At 46.1% G+C, this 19,514-nt stretch overlaps 1 protein-coding gene across 3 annotated transcripts; it reads right to left on the reverse strand.

Annotated features, from left to right (window-relative positions):
* Window positions 1-1,730: 1,730 nt before the first annotated feature.
* KHDRBS1 (KH RNA binding domain containing, signal transduction associated 1) lies at window positions 1,731-19,128 on the reverse strand. 3 transcript variants are annotated; one of them, XR_013923141.1, is made up of 10 exons: window positions 18,743-19,128; window positions 12,312-12,439; window positions 11,623-11,739; window positions 10,472-10,618; window positions 8,497-8,627; window positions 7,450-7,678; window positions 6,775-6,842; window positions 6,398-6,456; window positions 3,748-3,942; window positions 1,731-1,754 (listed from the first exon to the last, which is right to left on the reverse strand). XR_013923141.1 is itself a non-coding variant. In XM_080357653.1 (9 exons), exons 1-9 carry the CDS (start codon window positions 19,062-19,064, stop codon window positions 3,845-3,847), a joined length of 1,299 nt encoding a protein of 432 aa, XP_080213779.1. In that variant the 5' UTR covers window positions 19,065-19,128; the 3' UTR covers window positions 2,152-3,844. The 3 variants fall into 3 exon arrangements, 1 of the variants encoding a protein (XP_080213779.1); XR_013923142.1 differs by lacking the exon at window positions 1,731-1,754 and adding an exon at window positions 6,053-6,291 and having other exon boundaries at window positions 2,152-3,942; XM_080357653.1 differs by lacking the exon at window positions 1,731-1,754 and having other exon boundaries at window positions 2,152-3,942.
* Window positions 19,129-19,514: the final 386 nt, after the last annotated feature.

The following is a 19,514-nucleotide window of genomic DNA, read 5'->3' on the forward strand; positions in this document are numbered from 1 at the left end:
AAAAGAAACGCTTACGGCTGCTTCCCCTGGGCCTGGGGGAAGATGTGTCCTTGCTGCGTAAGCAGGTCACCCCGCTGAAGCGTGATAATGTCCCCAGCCGAGGGACTGTGCGGTTTGCAAGCACTCGTGTGCATTTATTAAGGTATTTTTTGGAGTAGCAGCAAATCAGAAGGCAGAAAGGGACTTGGGGGTACTAACTGATAGAAAGCTCAACATGAGCCAACAGTGTGCCCAGGTGGCCAAGAAGGCCAATGGTGTCCTGTCCTGTATCCAAACCGGCGTGGTCAGCAGGACAAGGGCAGTGATCCTTCCCCTGTGCTCTGCATTGGGGAGGCCACACCTGGAGTGTTGTGTTCAGTTCTGGGCCCTCAGCTCAGGAAAGAGATTGAAGTGCTGGAGGGTCCAGAGAAGAGCAACAAGACTGGGGAAGAGACTTGAACACAAGCCCTATGGGGAGAGGCTGAGGGAGCTGGGCTTGTTCAGTCTGGAGAAGAGGAGGCTCAGAGCTGAGCTCAGCACTCTCTAGAACTACCTGAAGGGCAGTTCTGGCCAGGTGGGGATTGGGCTCTTCTCCCAGGCATCAGCAATAGGACAAGGGGGCACGGGCTCCAACTCTGCCCGGGGAAGTTGAGCTGGAGATTAGAAAGCAATTCTGTGCAGAGAGAGTGGTCAGGCATTGGAATGGCTGCCCAGGGAGGTGCTGGACTCACCGGCCCTGGAGGGTTTTAAACTGAGCTTGGACATGGCACTTAGTGCCATGATCTAGTAAACGGACTGGAGTTGGACCAAGGGTTGGACTCGATGATCAATGAGGTCTTTTCCAACCCAGTGGATTCTGTGAAATCAGTGGTACCAGAGCAGCCTTTAGATTTCCCCTCTCTCCTCAAACCCATTTAAAAAGCTCCTTTTCCCCAGGATTTCGGTGGGAAAGCTTGCTGCAGGTCACACAGCGGAGCCTCCTCCACAGCGCGACCTCTGCAAGAGCATCAGCCACAGAACCGGCCTTTCGCGAGGGGAATTTATTTGTGGGGATAGAAAGCACGGCTTTAATTTAGCAGCTCAGATGGTGCCGCCCCCGCCTCCCACAGGGAACGTGTCAGCAGAACCGCAAAATTCAACAAACTTACCCACTTGGTGTTGCCCCTGCTCATCTTCCCCTGAGTGATTCACCGCGACGGCGTCTTGGCTCCTGCAAATTGAAGGTATTTGTGAGTCTCTTTAATGGCAGCACAAATCAAAGAGAAAATAAAGAGCCCTGCATGCAATTACACAGGAAGGAAACATGCAACTTAAGCTGAGCTTTGAACGTTTCGCAGTAAATATCAATACTGGGGGCTAAAAAGGGCCATCATTTTACATTTTTAAATAACTGAGCAGAATTCTTTTGGGTTTTGGCAGTAGCAGGACTATCTATATTCGTTGTCATTTTACATCTTTGGATATTTAAACTTGCCGATTCCTTTTTGCCCACATTACATTATGGTGCATTTTCAAAGGGCACATTATTAAAGTTATCGCTAATTTATGCAGCAGCACGTGTGGTTTTTTAAATGTCTATTTTAAACATTGTTTTTTTTGCGAATTTTTACATTAAAATTAACATCTGAAGAACTGTTTCAATCAAGATTATGCAAGTTGCCGTCACGGTTTATGTAAAAGAGAAATGTGCTATTAAAATCAGACATTTAGGTTACCTTTTGGGTTTTGCGATGCATGTTAGCTTTACACATCCTGATTCTCCTGCGATAATTTTCCTTTAAAAGGGGGGTATAGGGTGATCTTTTCATCAAGCAAGACATTATGCCCTGAAAGCTGACTCCAAACCATTGTTGAGAATTCAGTTATTTACACTTTAATAACAATCTACAAATACAATTTGTTCTCTTTTAAAGTATTCCCCTTAATCATGCACTGCAACGAGCAGTTTGGTTCCTAATGCTCTATTTTTCACCCCCGAGCAGTTTAATTCTCTCCCCCTAAAATGCCAGATTCATTTTGCAGATGGGAAATACAAACCATTTTTCATGCTTAAGAAGCAGTTTAAACTATCTTATTATATATATATATATAGATATATATGACACATGCTCTCAGAAGGATGAGGAGCAACTGCAGCACCTTTCTCAAACAGAAATACAATTTTAAGTGGTTTTCCAAGAAAATGCTGCTATAAAATAGGGCATCTCAGCCCAAAGGGCTGGGGGTGTCGACATGGAGCCAGATTCCTCCTCGGGGCAGCTAAGCCCTGGATTTCTCAGCGCTCCTTTAGTCTCGCTATGTTTAAACCAGCCATTGCAGCCCCGACCTGGGGTCTGCAGCCTGGAGTCTAAACTCAGTGTTAATTCAGCAACCAAACACCACCACAAGTCTCATTTCTGCCATAGATCAGGATCAAACTGTTTTTCAGCAACTTCCAGGGGGTGAAAAACTATTCTTCTTTCTTTTTGTTAAAAAAAAAATTAAGCTCGTTCAATGAGCCTGATAAAACTTTTTGTGAGTATTACATAAAAATCACCATTTTTAGAATGTCTCCGTTTTTTTTAAAAAAAGACAATTAGCTTTAGCATTAATTTAAATTTATTTGAAAAAAAAAATAGCTATTTTAGCGCTCAACAAAAAAAAACCCAAAAACATGACAATTCATCACATTTACTTGGATTAAAAAAGGACTAAACTTTATTGACAAACTGCGGCAGACATTTTGACAAGTTTTAGCTACCTATTTAGGCAGACTTACACATGTAGCATTTATTCTTCAAGAACAGAGTGGGAGGACAGTGTACAAATCCAATTAGGACTTTCTCCTATGTACAAAGTGAAAGTTTTCCTCATTTTTCCAGCTGCAGTGTCCCTTTTTATGCAAAGCTAGTGTTGAGATACACTTGAACAAGTCCATGGGATTGCTAATATTGACCATTTTGTCCGTTTTAAACTTGCACTGTATTATCTGCCCCACAGAGTTCAGCCCTACTCGCTTAATACTCTGTTTTCTAATGCCAAACACTAGGCAATTAGAGCCATGCTTTAATTTCTTTTTCCCTTAAAAGTTCTTCATATAGAACCAAACTAAGAACCCCTTTACACTGGAAAATCTGCTTCCCAAGCATCTCTCAACACCGCCTGTTCGGGGCTAGATTTCAAAACCCACATAAGTCAAGTCAATTTTACAAACCTAATTGTATTTTTTGTTCTTTTAAGTCAATTACCTTTTAAAAAAAAAAGCTATTTAATTTGTTTGAGGATCCTTCGTATTAAATTTTAAACTTAAGATTCACCAGCAATCTGCTTTTTAAGGAAAGGTTGACACGTGAGGTGACTTTTAAACGGTGGCAGCTACTACCGTTACATTATGATTTTAAGTCTTAAAAACAGCCCTGAATTTTGAAATGTAGCCTAGTTTGGGATTCTGCAACTACAACTTTTATGGGTTCCTTGAAATCAAACTTAAAAGGTTAACAAAACCTTAATTTCATAACGGCTAAGCAAAGCATGTCACTTTTGAAACTAACATTTTTAACTCAACTTTTTTTTTTTGTTTGTTTTATTAAAAAAGGTACAGTTGTGTTTACCTAAACAACAAAGAAAGAAAAGCCATCTACACACTGAAAAAAAAATAAAAGAAGAAATTAAAGTCGGTCCTCTAAATCTATTTAACTCATTTTAAAATACTACGTACAGAAGCCAGAATGCAGGGTGAGGATGGAGTGGGAGGAAAAGGGCCACGAAGAAAAACAGTTAGACAATTACTTGTCTGGTGTGGGTAAAGCAACGGGAATCCTGGGAGATACAAGAATCAGTAACAACTGTTTGCTCATAACTGATATTTTTCCCTCATGTTTGATTTTTAATAACGTCCGTATGGGTGGTCTCTGTAGGCCCCCTTCACTGTCCTGGCCGGCGGGGCCTTCAGGGAGGGCCTGGTTCCATTCCAGTCATCTTGCCCTGCGGAGAAGAGAGGGAGACGTCAGGGATGGAGAAATGCCACGAGAAAAGGGGTACAGGCCACCCTTGGGGGGCACGGGGCATCTTCACCCCAAAACCAGCCTGTAAAATGGGCAGCAAAATCTCTGGTTTGCAGCGCATCTTCCCACATTACGGTGGGAGCGCCGGGAGGCCTGTGGATCTGACAGCCCGGCTTCACTATTTCAGCTTGAAATAGCATAGCAAAATACTTCAGTTACTACTGTAATCTTGTATTATTCACTAGTTACCAAGTTATCTTTTTATATTTGTTGTATTTCCAAGTATTTTCTCCTGGCTGCTGTGAAGAATATGGTTTTCAAACATGGGATTAACAGATGATGTAGATGAGGTTCTCAGGGACATCGTTTAGAGGTGGATTTGACAGCGGTAGGTTAATGTTGGATTCGATCTAAAGGTCTTTTCCAACCAAACCAACTCTATGATTCTATAAGCACCAACTTGGACAAAGCTGGTGCTTTTTAATTAATTAATATCAGCAAAGCCGCAGCCAATTCACAGGGCAGCACCCACAGCCCCGGTACAGGTAACGCTTCTCTCCTTCCCGGGCAGCTCCTGGATAACTGTGCCAAAATATCTAAGTCCCTGCACTGCTCTAGGATGGCAGCACGTCCTGCAGACACCAGTTGGTCACTTGTTCCTTCCTCTCCATAAACACAGGAAAATTTACAGCCGCAGCATCTGCTCGGCTGGTTGGAGCAGAAATCAGCTGCTTGTGCTCAACCAGCACTAACTGTGATGGGACAAAGCGCTTGACAGGGGAGCGCAAACCTTTCTGCTACATACAACCACCACCAAAGCAGTTTTTTTTGGACGCCAAGGGTGGTGAGAGCCTGGCCCAGGTTGGCCAGAGAGGTGGTGGATGAACCATCTCTAGAGACATCCCAGGCCAGGCTGGACGGGGTCTGAGTAACCTGAGCTGGTGAAGATGTCCCTGCTCATGGCAGGGGGAACTGGGGGAGCTGGGAAGGTCTCCTCAACCCAAACTATTCTGTGATTCAAATGCAGTTTGCATCCCTGTTGTCCCCGAGCTAGCTCAAGCCCCAGATACCCCAGCTCAGGCTTCATTACGGCTTGTGCTTGTAATATTCCTATCTGCACTCCTGCCATCCTCTCCAGGGTCACCAGTTTACGAAATCAAGTGTCTGAAGCCCAGAGACAGCCAAGCCTGTTCCTACCACCACGGAGCACGTTCCCATTTTCTTGAAACTGTCTCCAGCCTGGCTCAACAATCTATTTCTCTAATACTGTTTTCATGAAAGCAGAGACCAAAGGAAATTACTGTGAATAAACAGATTAGCTGTGGCAACTTCATGCCAAGTATACAATGAGCATTTTGGCCTTCCCATCCCAGACAACACCACCGCTCTCCTACCAAGTAGGCGGCACAAAAGCTTCTTTGTGCTGCGTGACTAACGCAGGCAACAAACCAAGCCATTGAAGGCAGGGAAGGCGGCCAGGATTACTGACGGCAGCTGTCTGTTCCAATGCAGCTCAGACTGGAAAAGCATCCCTGGTTTAGGCACCTGAATCTGAACTTTGCACAACTCAAAGAGTAGGGAACACAACGTAGGGACAGCCCTTATATTAAGAGCTCCACTTCCCCATATGGCACAGGGGATTCCCAGTTCATTCCCAGTTCCTGGGGATCCCAGAAAGCCCCTCCAGCTGGTCATTATCCTCACGACCTGCATTCATTCTCGCCTTCAGGCACCCGATGCTCTGCTGAAGGGAGCTGCTCTCAACACACCGTATTTCCAAGCCATTAAGCAGCTCGCTGTATGGCTTTCCTAACTGTTTATAGCTCAGCTTGTTTGGAGAGAGAGGAAAATGACTCTTACTCACTGCCACATGCAGATGCCATTCATAAGCTCAGATATCTGAACTAGCTTTAAAGAAAAATGCAGACACCTAATCCCTCATTGCTGGCACCTCAGATATAAGGCCTTTTGTTTTCAACAGTTGGTGATTTACACAGTTGTGGTTAAATTGGTCTCCCACACCTCCCCATCTAACCCAAGTTCATGACCTTAACATAATTCAAATTAGCTAAGCTTCATAGACTACTTACAAGTCATATTGACCAAAACTGTTCCACCTAGTCAAATGGTGGCCTTCATATGACATTTAAATCCATTTCTCAAGCAAATGTATTGTGCAGAGTCAGTACCAGCTAGTGGGTTTTTGAGGATAAGGAAGCAGATGGAACCATGCACTCATCCAGCTCAACAAAATATAATCCGTGAAAATCAGACTGCAGCAAAAGTAGTGCTGTGGGTGGAAATCCAGAGCTCTTAAAATATTCTAAAGCTACAAGGAAATTAGAAGATATTTCCACAGTTAAAAAAATGGAATTTGCAATTCCCAACTATGTGCAGCCCCTTCCCTGTCAAGAGAACAGTATTTCCAGACATACCATAAGCTTCATAGGTTTCCTGTGCCTCCCCGTGTCCATAATCATAGTATTCTGTGTCCCTGGAAGAGTAATTTTGTTGGTTACATACAGCGCTGAAATTGTATTCCTAAACCGACACAACTTGCACAAATAGTCGAAAAGCAAAGATGCGCAACATTGCTCATGGCTGTGCTGTGTCCGACCTCCGCGGTTACGGAATTCCCAAGGAAACTCCCAAAAGTTATTTCCCAGGCACTCCTGGATTCCAGTAGGAGAGGGCACTTGCCCTACAGCTCAACCTCAGAAATGAGTGTTTCCATTCCCTTAAAGGAAAAAACAAAGGAAAAAGAGATGGTGCATCATTTGCTCAGTAACAGAAAGGAGAGGAGCAAACTTACCCTTGGCCCTGGCTGTAGTAGCCTTCATACCCCTCATAGCTCTGGTCTGCATACATATCATCATAGCCCTGAAATGAATGGTGACACAACTCATGTTAATGAAGGACCAAAGCTTAATGTCAGATCAAGAGTAAAGGCAAAACTGGAGTGAGGACACAGCAGCTTTCAGGGGAGCCTGTGACTCCACAACTGCCACAGGGAAGGGGATCAATTATGAGATACAGGTACTAAAATCTGCTTGGCAGGAGCGCGGTGCTCAGTTATATGACTTGAAACATCAGCACGTTCATTTGCATATTTATTGTAAGGATTTTAGGGATGGTAAGAAGCCTTTGGTGTTCCTTGCTCAAAGAATTCTCTTGCAGAAAGACAACGCGATGTGAACCACATTGATGTTTGTGATGTAGCTTTTCTCCCCTGCACTGATCGTTATGCCAAATGTAAGTCTTGGAGGCACATTTCAGTTTTATAAAAACCACTCTTACCCTGTATTTAGGACACGAGTGTTCCTGTTTTTGAGGACTAAAGAGGCAGAGCAGGTCACCCAGCACCCTACTGGTGACTGGTGGCCACTTCTCCAGGGCAACCTTACTGGTTTTAGCGCTTATATCAATAAAGTGGAGTATCTAATACACAGCGAGCTGGAATGAAAACAAACATAAAATAGTTTCTTACATATTCCTCATAGGTTTCTGGCACGGGAGGAGGAGGGAGCGGTATTCTCTGAATGCCAGCAGCACGTGCTCTGGGCGCAGGAGCTCCCCGAACGGCGGGGGGAGGAGGGACCCCGCGGGCTACGGCGGCTCCGCGGGCGATGGCACCGCGCACCGGGGCTCCCCGCACCAGGGCCCCCCGAGGAGGAGGAGGAGGAGGAGGTGGGGGGGGAGGACCAACGCCACGGCCCCTGGAAAGGAGAGAAAATGCATCGTGAACAGCTACCGCTGCACCGCTTGTGTGCGGAACAGCGAGGGCAGCACACGCGCTTCCTAAACCTGCTTTAAAACGCAATAGCTTGATAAATAAATACAGTCACTATTAACTAAGCAATGAATTCTTTATCAAGAACGAATGCACAAGAATTGTTAATATTGTTGTACTGCAGGATTTACAAAAACCTCTTCTGGAATGAGAACTCAACTGCACTAGACGTACAGATGAAGAAATAAATCTGATAGAGAACTTGGACCAAGTAGCTTCTCAGAGTTTATTTTAAACATCCCTCTATCACCAATCTGTAATGACTGTCACACCTTGCCCTGTGAAACAAGTAGTGAAGGAAGAACTACAGTAACACAGTTTTATCACCAATTTATCCCAATGCCTAGACAGCAACGACAGAACGATACCGTCCTATAACTTCCAAAGGAAGCTCAGTTTAAGCTGAAAATGCTGATTCTGCTGAAGGTCACAGAAGCAAACATGACACATCTACCTGCACGGGATTCCATAGGCCAATTTTTGAAAGGTTCCTTTATGAAGCTACCGATTTCAGGCATCCAAAACAAGCCAGAAGACATCTACTGCGCTAGATTACATCTAAAACACACGAACCATTGGAGGCCAGCTTGCTAAAAGCAAGCTTGCGACACAACGCTAGAAAGTCTTGGCCAAAAGCCAAGGTCGAGGCCAACAATGTGTGAGAACAAGTAGCTTAACCTCATCCGGCAGCACAACTCGGAACGAGATGCAGCATTTCCAGGTCTGTGCTTTTGAGAAAAATACCTTGGAACGGGCGGAGGCGGAGCAGCTCCCCTTCCCCGCACGGGGACTCCTCGGCCACGACCTGGCTCTGGCACACCGTTCAGATAGGAGAGCTCCAAGAATTGCTCCTGACAGATATCATCCATCATGTCCTGAAAAGGGGAAAGAGTCAATTCCAAACAGCAGCTAACCAGCCAGTCTGTGCTCCGGGATATCACAGCACTGGAATAAAACCAACCTGATAGTTCTACATTAAATTCTGCCGGTTAGTTTTACAGGCGTTTGCTCAGCGGGCAGCAGTGACCACCAGAGCTGTCTCTGGGAAGACAACCTCTCGTAGGGGTTCTGGAGGCACCTGATGTCCAGCATCCCAGGGACGTCAGCAAGATTTATTTGTGAGCATTGGAGAGTTCAGAGGTGAAGTCAGGCATGACATATCTCACCTCAAGCATTTTACAGTTCCTGTTTAAAAGCAACTGGTTGGAATGAGCCCGCAGAAGGTAAGAACATACTGCTGTGTCCCTGCCACATGATGAGCAAACACCCAATTGCAATCCAGGCTGCTCTTTCAGACTCTTAGGAATACAGGATGTTTTCTGGCTCCACATGTTTTGATCGCTTGAGGGGATTGAGCTTCAGGAATTAGCACAGATCTCCAGTGACCCCACAGAAACCATCGTACCCCATCTGCCCCTTGGCACACAGGCAGGCGAGGCCCCCACCGAGCATCTTCACAACATCAAACCAACACCACAAAGCAAGGAGTCTCCTGCCAGATGTGTCTTCACAGCACTGCTGCCTTCCACAGTGACTTCCCTGTCAATTTTCACAAGTTTCACACATTGTTTGAAGGCAGCGATAGGTAAGACACTTTAAATAGCAAGGCTGCACGCTTGCTTTAGCAAATAGAGGTTTTGAACATCCCAGGGGCTCCTTGAAGATGACCTCTTCCCTTCAAAGACACTTCATATCACAATCTCTCCTCCTCGCTGTGTCAGACTCACAGAAATCACACAGTACCATCCGCTTTTCCGCACTTCCCACCGCTCTCGGGTTCCGCCCGCCCCTGGTATTTCAGATAGAACATCTGAGCTCTCCAGGCTCAGCTGTGGAACGCGGTGCTGGGCTGTTCTCAGCTCTGCCTGCCAGGTCTCTGAATTACAGGCTGAACGAGCCAGACACGAGAGGCACTGCAGGCTTCTTGCCCATTTTGCTTTTTCCTAATTTGTTTTAATAACATGCAAAAGACTCGAGTTCTGCAGTTCTCGGAGGTGATGCTCTAGCATTGTGTCCTACACACTGGCACAACAGTGATGCGAAGGGGACCATAAAGGTCTGACGAGTTCACCAGTCCAAGACACCCACAAAACAAGAGGTAACTGTATAAATGTCCGATTAACAAAAAGAGGTTCCTTCACATCACATACATTGAAAGCAGTAGAAATACCAATTTAACAGATGTGTCTCAACTAGCTGCAATACTGAACACTCCTATGGAGCAGTTGGGGCAGCCACATTTCTCATCTCCACACCGCCCCACCAGAGCAGACGCCTTCATGTTCATTTTCTGATCTGACCTGTGAAGTTCTCCAGCCAGATTTCTGTGCTGCAGTTCAAAGCGAGAAGAACTGGTCCAAGAAATCTCTCCCATGGCTGAAGTTATTATCCTGCTAAAACTGACACAAGGAGCTGGACAAACCACCCAGCCCAGTGTCCACAGCTCATACTGGGAGAGAAATACCTACTCCAAGTGTTCCGTACAACTGCCCTGTGAGCGTATGTCTTGCTAATTATGGTTAGGGGAATAATACACGCCTTCGTGTGAGATTAATGGGGTCATTTTAAGCTGCTATATGAATACTTAATACTGCAGGCTTCCTCAATGACACCATTCATGTAGCGTGAGCCTTACACTGTGCAAACCTCACTCAGCCTTACAACCAGAGTCACATCCCATCCACCCAGTTCCATCCGAAAAGAGCCCCAGCACACATACTGGAACGAGGAACTTCTTGACTTCTTCCATGGCATGAGCCATCAGAGCGTATGCTTCACAGGGGGGGCCGAAGACCTCAATGAAGACGTGCAAATCCATATTTAGATGAGCGTATTTAGGATCTCCCCCTTTGCGCAGTTCTTCCTCCTGAAACAAAGCAGATTAAAAGATTTTTAAAACTAAATAAGACGCAGAGCAACTAATATTCTTTTACCTGTTTTCTGCGCCTTAACAGGAAATGCCTGTCAAAGCATTCTTCTCATGCCTGGACACAGACCATAACAACATACACTTGAGCATACAGCTTTAGAAAAAGCCATATGCAATCTACAGCTTCCAGCCTCTTATCGCTGCCTTTTGAGGTGACTCTGGCATATTTGCTAATGCTCTGACACCAGCCACCTTTCTTTTGCAGAAGATGAAGCACATGAAGTGGTGTTGTTTTCTTCCGCACCCCTGGTGCCTGGGTTGCTCTGCACCACCTAGTGAAGTCTAAGGCCTCAAACAAGCTGTTCTTTAACTCTGCTTGTAGACACCCGTGTTGTTCGGTTTAAGAAGCTACAAATAAGCTAGAAGGTTAGAAGCTTTTCATGCTGCTAAAGTAAAAAGGTGAATGAAGTTACAGTTCTGTTGACTGTTAGTTCAGTTTTGGGAGCAAGCAGGAATTAAAAAAAAAATAAAATTAATTATTTCTGCTTAAAAAAACCTCCTGGCACTTTGTGATTCAGTAAAGAACACTCTGCTCCAACATCTCCAGTGAACCATGAGAATTTAAGCATTTCAGGGGGAACAGCTGGCAAAAGGAGGGGAGACATATTCCTTTAGCGAATGACTTTTCATAGAGTAGCTGGAATTAGTGCTTATTTTATAAACTTTGTACTTCACCTTTCATATCAAGCCTCTCCATGCAAGGGCACTGGGTATCAGAAGGTGACTGGTCTCTAAGTCACGCTCATAAATAGAACACGCATCACACTCCTGCCCCAACCAAGACTGCGTCAAACACGCACAGAACAATTTAGGAAGCACGATTTCCTAATGCTTTTGGATTTTAATGGTTTCCATTTGTATAAAATGCTTTGAGAACCACCTCTCCCAGCGACACGAACGGCATTGACATAAGCGTATGTTGTCAAGGGTGATGCCCTTACCTTTGCTTTATCTCGCATTGAACCCTTCCCGAGCACAGATATTTTAGCACCAGTTTCTTCCTGGAGTCTCTTGATGGTGTTGCCTTGAGGTCCCAAAATCTTTCCAACAAAGTTGAACTGTAAATGCAAAAAGAAGAGAAAGATTTGCTCCAGAACTCAGTACCCTTAAAAAAACCCTTTACTTGTTATGCTGACTGATAAAAAAATGTAGCCACTCCATTTTCTCTTCACCTCACCAAAAAATACAGACCTAAAAAGCACAGGAAAATTTAAGTCTCAGGACATTCTTTTAATGAAAAAATTCTCCACCAGAAAATCAAGCTAAATTAACTCGCATCAAGTGTTTAATTCTAACACCTACTCCCCAGTAGTTTTACAGGCAGCAAGTCTTAAGAGTTAAATGAGTTCTTAACTGCAAAACACAAAGCTCTACATGTGAGAGTGTCTATTCTAGTAATAAAAGATGACAGCTCTGCACCACCATTTAGCTTTATCCCGAGACATTCTAGAAATGTAATATATTAGAAATAAGATCCTGCGAGCTCGCATAGGAAAAATTCCGTAGCGATAGCGGAACGCTGGCGTAACTCCTGCTGACACTTTGACAGCTACATCTCCAAAAATCAGCCACAAAATCCACAGAAAATAAGCAAATCACAGAGATTCATAAGCTCTTTGCTGGCCCTCACCTTGGGGTACTGTTTGACAGGGATCAGAACTCGTTCTTTCAGTTTCATATTCTTGTGGGAAAATAAATCCAGGTAGTTCTCTTCCTCATCCTTCTTTGTTGTTTCACCCTTCTGAATTTTTTCAATTTCTAAACAAGATAAAAATAGGGCTGCTTATATTCCTCAAACAAGCATCATTTTAGAGCTGGAATTATGACAGGACATACCACCCTTATTCTCTGGATATACGAACGTTTATCATTGTATTTATGGACTCTGGATAGACAGGCCACCTCTTTAGAGTGGTCCAGCTTGCCTCCTCCTCCCTAGGGATCCCACATGGCAAAAAATGGGATATTGAACAAAAATAAAGAACAGCAGGAAATTCCCTACAAATAACTTCAACAGATAAAGAGTAGGAGACTCTAAGTGCAGTTTCACATATTGTTTCTATGTGCCTTCCTCCATCCTCAAACCCACGTCGAGCCCTAGACCTCAGCCCAAACCAGCCCCGGTCACACCGACCGGGTTTGTTCATCACAATACAGCGGCCATCAGCAAATCCAGCGCGTTTTTATCACCAGAGCTGACGCGCTGGCTTAAATCTGCACTTTAAGTAGCGGTGTCAACACTTACTGGCACTACCAATTCCAGTTAAGTTGCAAACATTCCTAATTAAGAGAAGCCGGAATGAGTAACACACTAGAGTGCGGTTTGGCTTATGAAATTCTTATAAGCTTGATTGCATTAAGTGAACGCACCTTTATCACACGACAGATTCATAACTTGGTTTATAAATCATAAGCCTCGGGCATATAACCTGAAATGCAAGTGTCAGATTCAGGCAACGAAGCTACAAATGAGATCCTGATTTTTAATTGTATATTGTGGATTGTATATTGTGTATATTGTGGATTACAGAGTCTTGGAAAACCACTGAGGTGGCCTGACTGCAGCCCAAGGGGGAAATAGGTCATTAAGGCAGGTTAATTGGGAACCAGTGCACTAACACCTCCTCAAAACTGGTGAGGAATTCAGCTTCTGCTGAGAGATGGCAAGAGAGTCACCCCATAAAATCCAACCCAAGTGGAGAAGATTGAAGATCATCAAGGCAGGAATGATTAGCACAGGTTCTTATGGTCATTAATGCACTTTCCCTCGTGCAAGACAAACACTCAACATTTTTCAGAAGAATGTGGCCAAGGGTTTTTCTTTTCCAGAGATGTCCAGTCACATACAATTTTTATTTAATGGCCAACAACTAGACAAGTTCCTCCAAATTTGGAGCATATCCGTTATTAAAACCCCCCAATTACTGATGAACCATCACGCACTCTTTGGTCCAACAACAACTGGTCACACCATGCCCAGCCATCACAAATTATTATTTCCAGATGCTTATTGGGGGGGGAGCACGATCCTTCCTTAAAAGTTAAATTGTGCCATTTCCTCAGTGAAGCCAAGAACTATAAATATATCTTCTGAGCTTCAAGTGCTCTAAATACAACTCCTCACATCTCAGGGGAAAGAGAGACACTTTCACGAGATTACACAGAGAACTGGATAAAAGCTGCAAGACAAAACTGAGGCTGCTTAGTCATTATCAGAATTTAAACCAGGGCAGCTGTAATATCTTGTGTTTCCTGTGATTTCTGTCCACACCAGAAACCATGTGTTTTAACCTAAATGTTCATGTTTAGAGTTCTGGAAGATCAGCCTATCAAATACATGGTATATTATCCACTTAGTAATATTCTTGTATCCTCCAAACAGCAACGGAAAAAACAGGTTGGGTTGAGCAGCACCAAACCGTGCAGATCCCAGGGAAGTTTCTAGATGTGCAACCAAAAAAAAACCCCTCAAAACCTTAAGAAAACACAATGAAACGCTCAATATTTTATCCTTTCATTACAGACACAGTAATCACAGAATTGACTGGGTTGGAAAAGGCCTTAGAGACATCAAGTCCAACCCTTGGTCCAACTCCAGTCCGTTTACTAGATCATGGCACTAAGTGCCATGTCTAATCTCGGTTTAAAAACCTCCAGGGACGGTGAGAATATAGAATCATAGACCAGTTTTTAGTTTAGAGATGTAAATATAGAACATGCATAATTATGAAAAAACAGCCTAAAATTGGTATTTCTACTTGCAACAGCACCTTGGCTCCTTTACAAAAGTGTTACCATGACTCCTTAGTTAAAATAATTACCGGATCTAATCACTTGGAAAAAAAGAGAGCTTGATTTTTTGCTTTAAAAATAAATGACTTTCTGAGGACACCATGCAAAAGTAAAAAACCCAGAAGTCCAAGCACTTTTCCAATGTATAAAATAAGCACCTGAGCTGTCTGCCTTGGCTAGTTTTACATAGTTCTTTATTTTAGCTATAAGAACAGATCAGGGAACCAAGACTTGCAAACTAAAGGTTGCACTGGTGGCCTTATCCCTGCTGAGGCATAATTTTAGACCCTATCATATGCGATTACTCCTCAAATATTTTGATTCTCCAAAATAAGTAAGCAAATTTCTGATAATGCGTTCTGCACATTAACAAGAAGTGTTTTCCACATGCTCATCAAGAATAAAAGCACCTGAAAACTTTCTTGATGAAAATGAAGCCACCCAGAGGCATCTTCTATCTTGCCAAATCAGGTGAAGCCTCTGCAAACCAGTGAGTCCCAGTTCACACCAAGCACACAGCAAAACCCACCCTGCAATGGTGGTAACGACATCTGGGAATGGAGGGCAGCAAATAATTAACCATTTGCTAAAAAAGTGTTGGATCCACCATCACCGAGAGTCACCAGATCACACGGGAGAAGAAAAAACCCTGCCCTGGAGGAATAAATTCTCCAGCTTTTGCAATTCAGGTCAGCAGCTCCCACCTTTGGAACAAACTCCAAGTCTGGAAATGAGCACGAAGGACTAAAACCACATCACTCGTGCCATGTCCTACCGCTCCGGATTCCAGCGTCACCCGTGCGCGTTGTGGCACATGAGCTATGCGACATGAAGCAGCACGGGATGAACCGATGGGCGGTTTCTCATGGGAAGACGTGCACGGGTGCCTGGTGGGATTAAGCAGCCCCGTTTCAGTGCTGGTTTGTCAAAGCCAAGCTGGAGGTACAGCAGGAGGTCATCTTCTTGCCCTTAGGGGCAGGTACAGGGGGTTGGGAATGCCGCTGCTTCACAAGGAGGAGGCTGAGCAGCCACAGCGCTAACCCTGATGTAAGCCCAAGCTCTTCCTTAACAAAAAACCTCGTATTAAACATATTAAACTCCAGTCTTCAAAAAGGGCAAGAAGGAGGAACTGGGTGTTCCTGCTCTGGCAGGGGGATTGGCCTCGATGATCTTTTGAGGTCCCTTCCGATCCCTAGCATTCTGTGATCCTGTAAACGTTGTCCTGCAGCATGCTTGTGCTCTGTAAGCGGAGACACATGCTGTTTATTCATTAAACTGAGAGATTTCTCTTAACAGTACGATAATACTGACCCTGTGCCCAAAAAACAAGAAAAAAAATCAATGCAAAACCCCCCAAATGCCAAAAGAGTCTGGGGTGGAGCCTCTGGAATAAAGCAGAGCTCCCTGTCTCCTACATTGCTGCTCCCCAGCTGGTTTGATTTTCCAGGGGAAGAAGCAGGGAGCTGGTCCTAGATGGACTCGGAATTAGGCAGGCCTAACCCCCGTTTCCTTCCCGCTTTCTGCCAAAATACACCCTCCAGCCTGTATGCTGGGGTTCAGACGCAGCTCAGGACGGGCACTAGTAACAGAAGGGACAGCGGGAAGAAAAGAAACCGCATGAGCATAACGGAGGCAGGAGAAAGATGGGAGATGAGCTGTGAGTGACGGCGCTGGGTGTAGAGGCTCCCGGGAGAGAAGCAGGAGGAGGCAGAGTCCCAGCAGCAGCATGTTACGACCCTGGTGTGGCTTAGCAATATATACATTTAAAAATGCAACAGCCAAATGGTATCGGCACATCGCACTCTGTGACACCTGGGCACAAGTTTAAGGCGGCAGCTACAGCTCCTGGCACAGGGCACATACTCGGAAATGCAGAAATTTGGATAATCTCAATTTCAGGACAGCCTATGCAAGCTTCAGGACATTGAGCTGCTCTGGGTTACACGCAGTTTCTCATTGCCCCATCTCTAATGCTGGTACTTGGTTCCTTAGCAAACCACTCCAGCGAGGCACATCCATCCCCAGACAGCCCTTTTCTCCTTCCTCAGAACACACACAGACTCTAATATCTCACCCACTGCTCCAAATCCACCCCTTACCACCCCATGCTTCTTGGGATGTAAAAATAGCCATGATTAACCACAGGAATCTAAAAAAATAACCCTATACGTAGCTAACACAGTGGTGGATGTCTCCTCTCCTCCCAGAATGCGCAAGCAGCGGGGACTGAACCTTTCAAACCATCAGCATCTCGTGCAGCACACAGAGGGCAAAATCCAAGTGAGGAAAAGGGGTTTTCTTGCTCCTGTGGAAGTGGAAGGTCACACAGACCATGGCTCACAGGAGTGAGGAAACATGGATTGTATTCCAAGAGGTAAGAAATCCCAGTTTCTAGTTTCTCTTCAGGGTAACAGAACCCCCACACCCACCCACTTCACTGCCTTTTCATACCACAGCACATTAGTTAAGAATCAGTATCACATCACTGTGTCTCCCTTCATTTTGCTCCTAAATAATGCTGATTCTCTTTAGGAATGCTAAGCAGCTTCAGAACCACAAGAGGTATTTTAGACTACTTGTACGTATTGTTTTTAAATAAGAAGTCTTAGTTTTAATGCAGAACTCCTGTCGGGTTCCTTCCCAGAAGCAGGTGGAACAAGCAACTTCTACTACTGAAAAAAGGCTGGAATCAAATCCTGCTGACATTCGATAATCTGTCATTTGGCTTAAGTTGTGCTGGCCACATGCTTTACAATCTTTGGCCCAAACCACACTCTGTTTTAGAGCAGCTTCTCCAACGCGACATCCCCAAAGGGTGTCACAGCAGTAGAGAAATTCTGAGCAATCCACATCAGTTTGGGGTCAACTATGCGAAAAGATTTAGTTGCCTAAACCCATCATTTTACTTCAGATTCTTTCCCATGAGCTTCTCGTTCACGTCGTCCTGAATTTGGACCGTTAGTGAACGCTCCCAAAGGACAGCAATTTTCAAAACATTCAACACACCTGGAGCTCTTCCAGTGATCAATGTTAAGTCTCACAAAGCTGTATCCTACTATCAGCAATTTTTAAATTAATGAAGAAAACTCATAAACCCTCGCTGCTCAGTGAACACAGCTTTACGAAGTGGGCTGAGAATGCTGTTCCTCAGGCACGAATCAGCAAACTCCTTGGGTTTCATTTCACTGGCAGGCACCATCGCAGAGCTGTCGAGCATCAGCTGGCTAAAGGCTTTTATTAATGAAAAACATTAAATTGACAGCAAATCGGATTATAAAACTAATTTATTTAGATCAAGATGTCCACCAGCGATGCCAAGTTACCCATGATGATGTACCTCAGTTACTTGCACAACGGGAGACAGCAATTTCTAAGAATTATTTCCTATATTAAAGGAAGAGCTAATAACATTTCATTGCACCGATTATGGCAACACTACACGCTGTAAAGACCTTAAAACAAAACCATTTAAACGCAGAATGATAAATAGCAGAGAGCGTTCATCTCTAGATTAAATCTGAATATATCCCCGTGCCAGGTACTCCTACCTCTCCAATACACGCACATAAAGCTGTAAGTGGCAGCAAATATTTTGACTTATTCCCGTTTTTAAGATGACTACAGTGTCTTGAGGCAGCTGAACCGACTCAGTTGAGGCACTGGGTGCAGCAGCAGCTGCGCTAGGGAGATATAGAGGAATCAGAGCCGGCGGCGATTGGCCGGTGCTGGGGAAGGCGAAGGCTGGTCCGGGCACAGAACAAAGGCTGCCATGGCCATCCCCTCCTGGGCTTTGCCAGAAGCACCAAACAAGTTCTAATCCAGATTACCAGGGTGGAAAATTAGAGATCGCAAGCCATACTTCACTAGGGCTCAAGCTACGTGATGATGCTACATGGGAAACCCCGGGTTTTAATGCTCTTTTTAGTGCCCTCTCTGCTCAGGGATGAAAAGGGCCAACATGACCGCACATCCTATCTTAAAAATAAAGTTCTGGCTCCACATTTAGTCCGGCGCAGCCCATGGATTGAGCAAGGGACTTAACAGAGATTAAATAATGGGAATAGCTCAAGATTAAATAAGACAAACACCTCATCTTCAGAGCCCCGGGGTGGCATCTCACCCGGGCAAGGGAACCAGAACGGGGTCGGTACAACAGCCGCCCTGTCCCCGCCGCTACCGTGGGTCCCTGTCCCCATCGCCCGCTCTCGGCGGAGCTGCCTCCGGCCCTGCCCGCCCCACCGAGTCCCGGGGGGGCCCCAGCGCCGGTACCTGCGGTGAGGAGCTGCATAGCGTGTGTGAAGGACGGGTCCAGGCTGTCCTTCTCGGCCATCAGCTCGGGCAGGTACTTGTTCTCGGGCTCCATCTTGGCAGCGCCCCCGGACAGCAGCGGGGCGGGGGCGGAGGCCTGAGTGCCCGAGCCGCCGGCCGCGCCGCCGGACGGGAGGAGTGGCGGTGGCTGCGCCCCGCTGGAGGCCCCGCGGCCCCCGCCGCCGCCACGGGGCGGTCGCCGCTGCTGAAGTCCCCCTTGCCGGGCGCCGCCGGGGCCCGGCCCCCGGCCCATGCGGGCGGCGGGGTCGTCACGGCGCTGCATGGGGGGGGCGGGCGGGGCGGAGCGGGCCGGGCCGGGCCGGGCCGAGCGATGCTGCCACACCGACTGCCGCGGCGCCACGGCCGGAAGTGCGGGGCCGGAAGTACCGCCCCCTTGGCGCCTTTCCCCGCCGCCGCGCCGGCTCCCGCGCGCCCACACCGCTTGCGTCGGCACGTCGCCGCGCGCCCACCGCCCCGCCTCGCTCCTCGCGGCCCGGCCCCGGGCGCGCACGCGCGCTCTGCCACCGGCGGGAGTCGAAAGCGTCGTGCACGCCCCCACCTGCAACCTCCTTGGGCGCATGCGCAAAGCCGGACCCATGAATGGGAGACAGCGCACGTGTGAGGGCGTGGCCGCGGCTGCGCACGCGCAAATCGACTAGCGCGACAGTCGCGGGCTGCTAAATTAGTCCCAGCGGGCTTCAGGGCGCATGCGCTGAGCTGCCCGCGCCAGAAC

The sequence above is a fragment of the Nesoenas mayeri genome (assembly GCF_963082525.1).
Source record: "Nesoenas mayeri genome assembly, chromosome: 21".
Taxonomy (NCBI): Eukaryota; Metazoa; Chordata; class Aves; order Columbiformes; family Columbidae; genus Nesoenas; species Nesoenas mayeri.

What these genes read in the sequence shown, in the direction of transcription:
- KHDRBS1 (XM_080357653.1), bottom strand. Translation starts at nt 19,064, where the DNA reads ATGCAGCGCCGTGACGACCCCGCCGCCCGCATGGGCCGGGGGCCGGGC. An exon ending in CTGTCAAACAGTACCCCAAG is followed by an intron (nt 11,740 to 12,311) that starts GTGAGGGCCAGC and finishes TTGCATTTACAG; the next exon opens with TTCAACTTTGTTGGAAAGAT. An exon ending in CAGAAACCTATGAGGAATAT is followed by an intron (nt 6,843 to 7,449) that starts GTAAGAAACTAT and finishes CATTCATTTCAG; the next exon opens with GGCTATGATGATATGTATGC.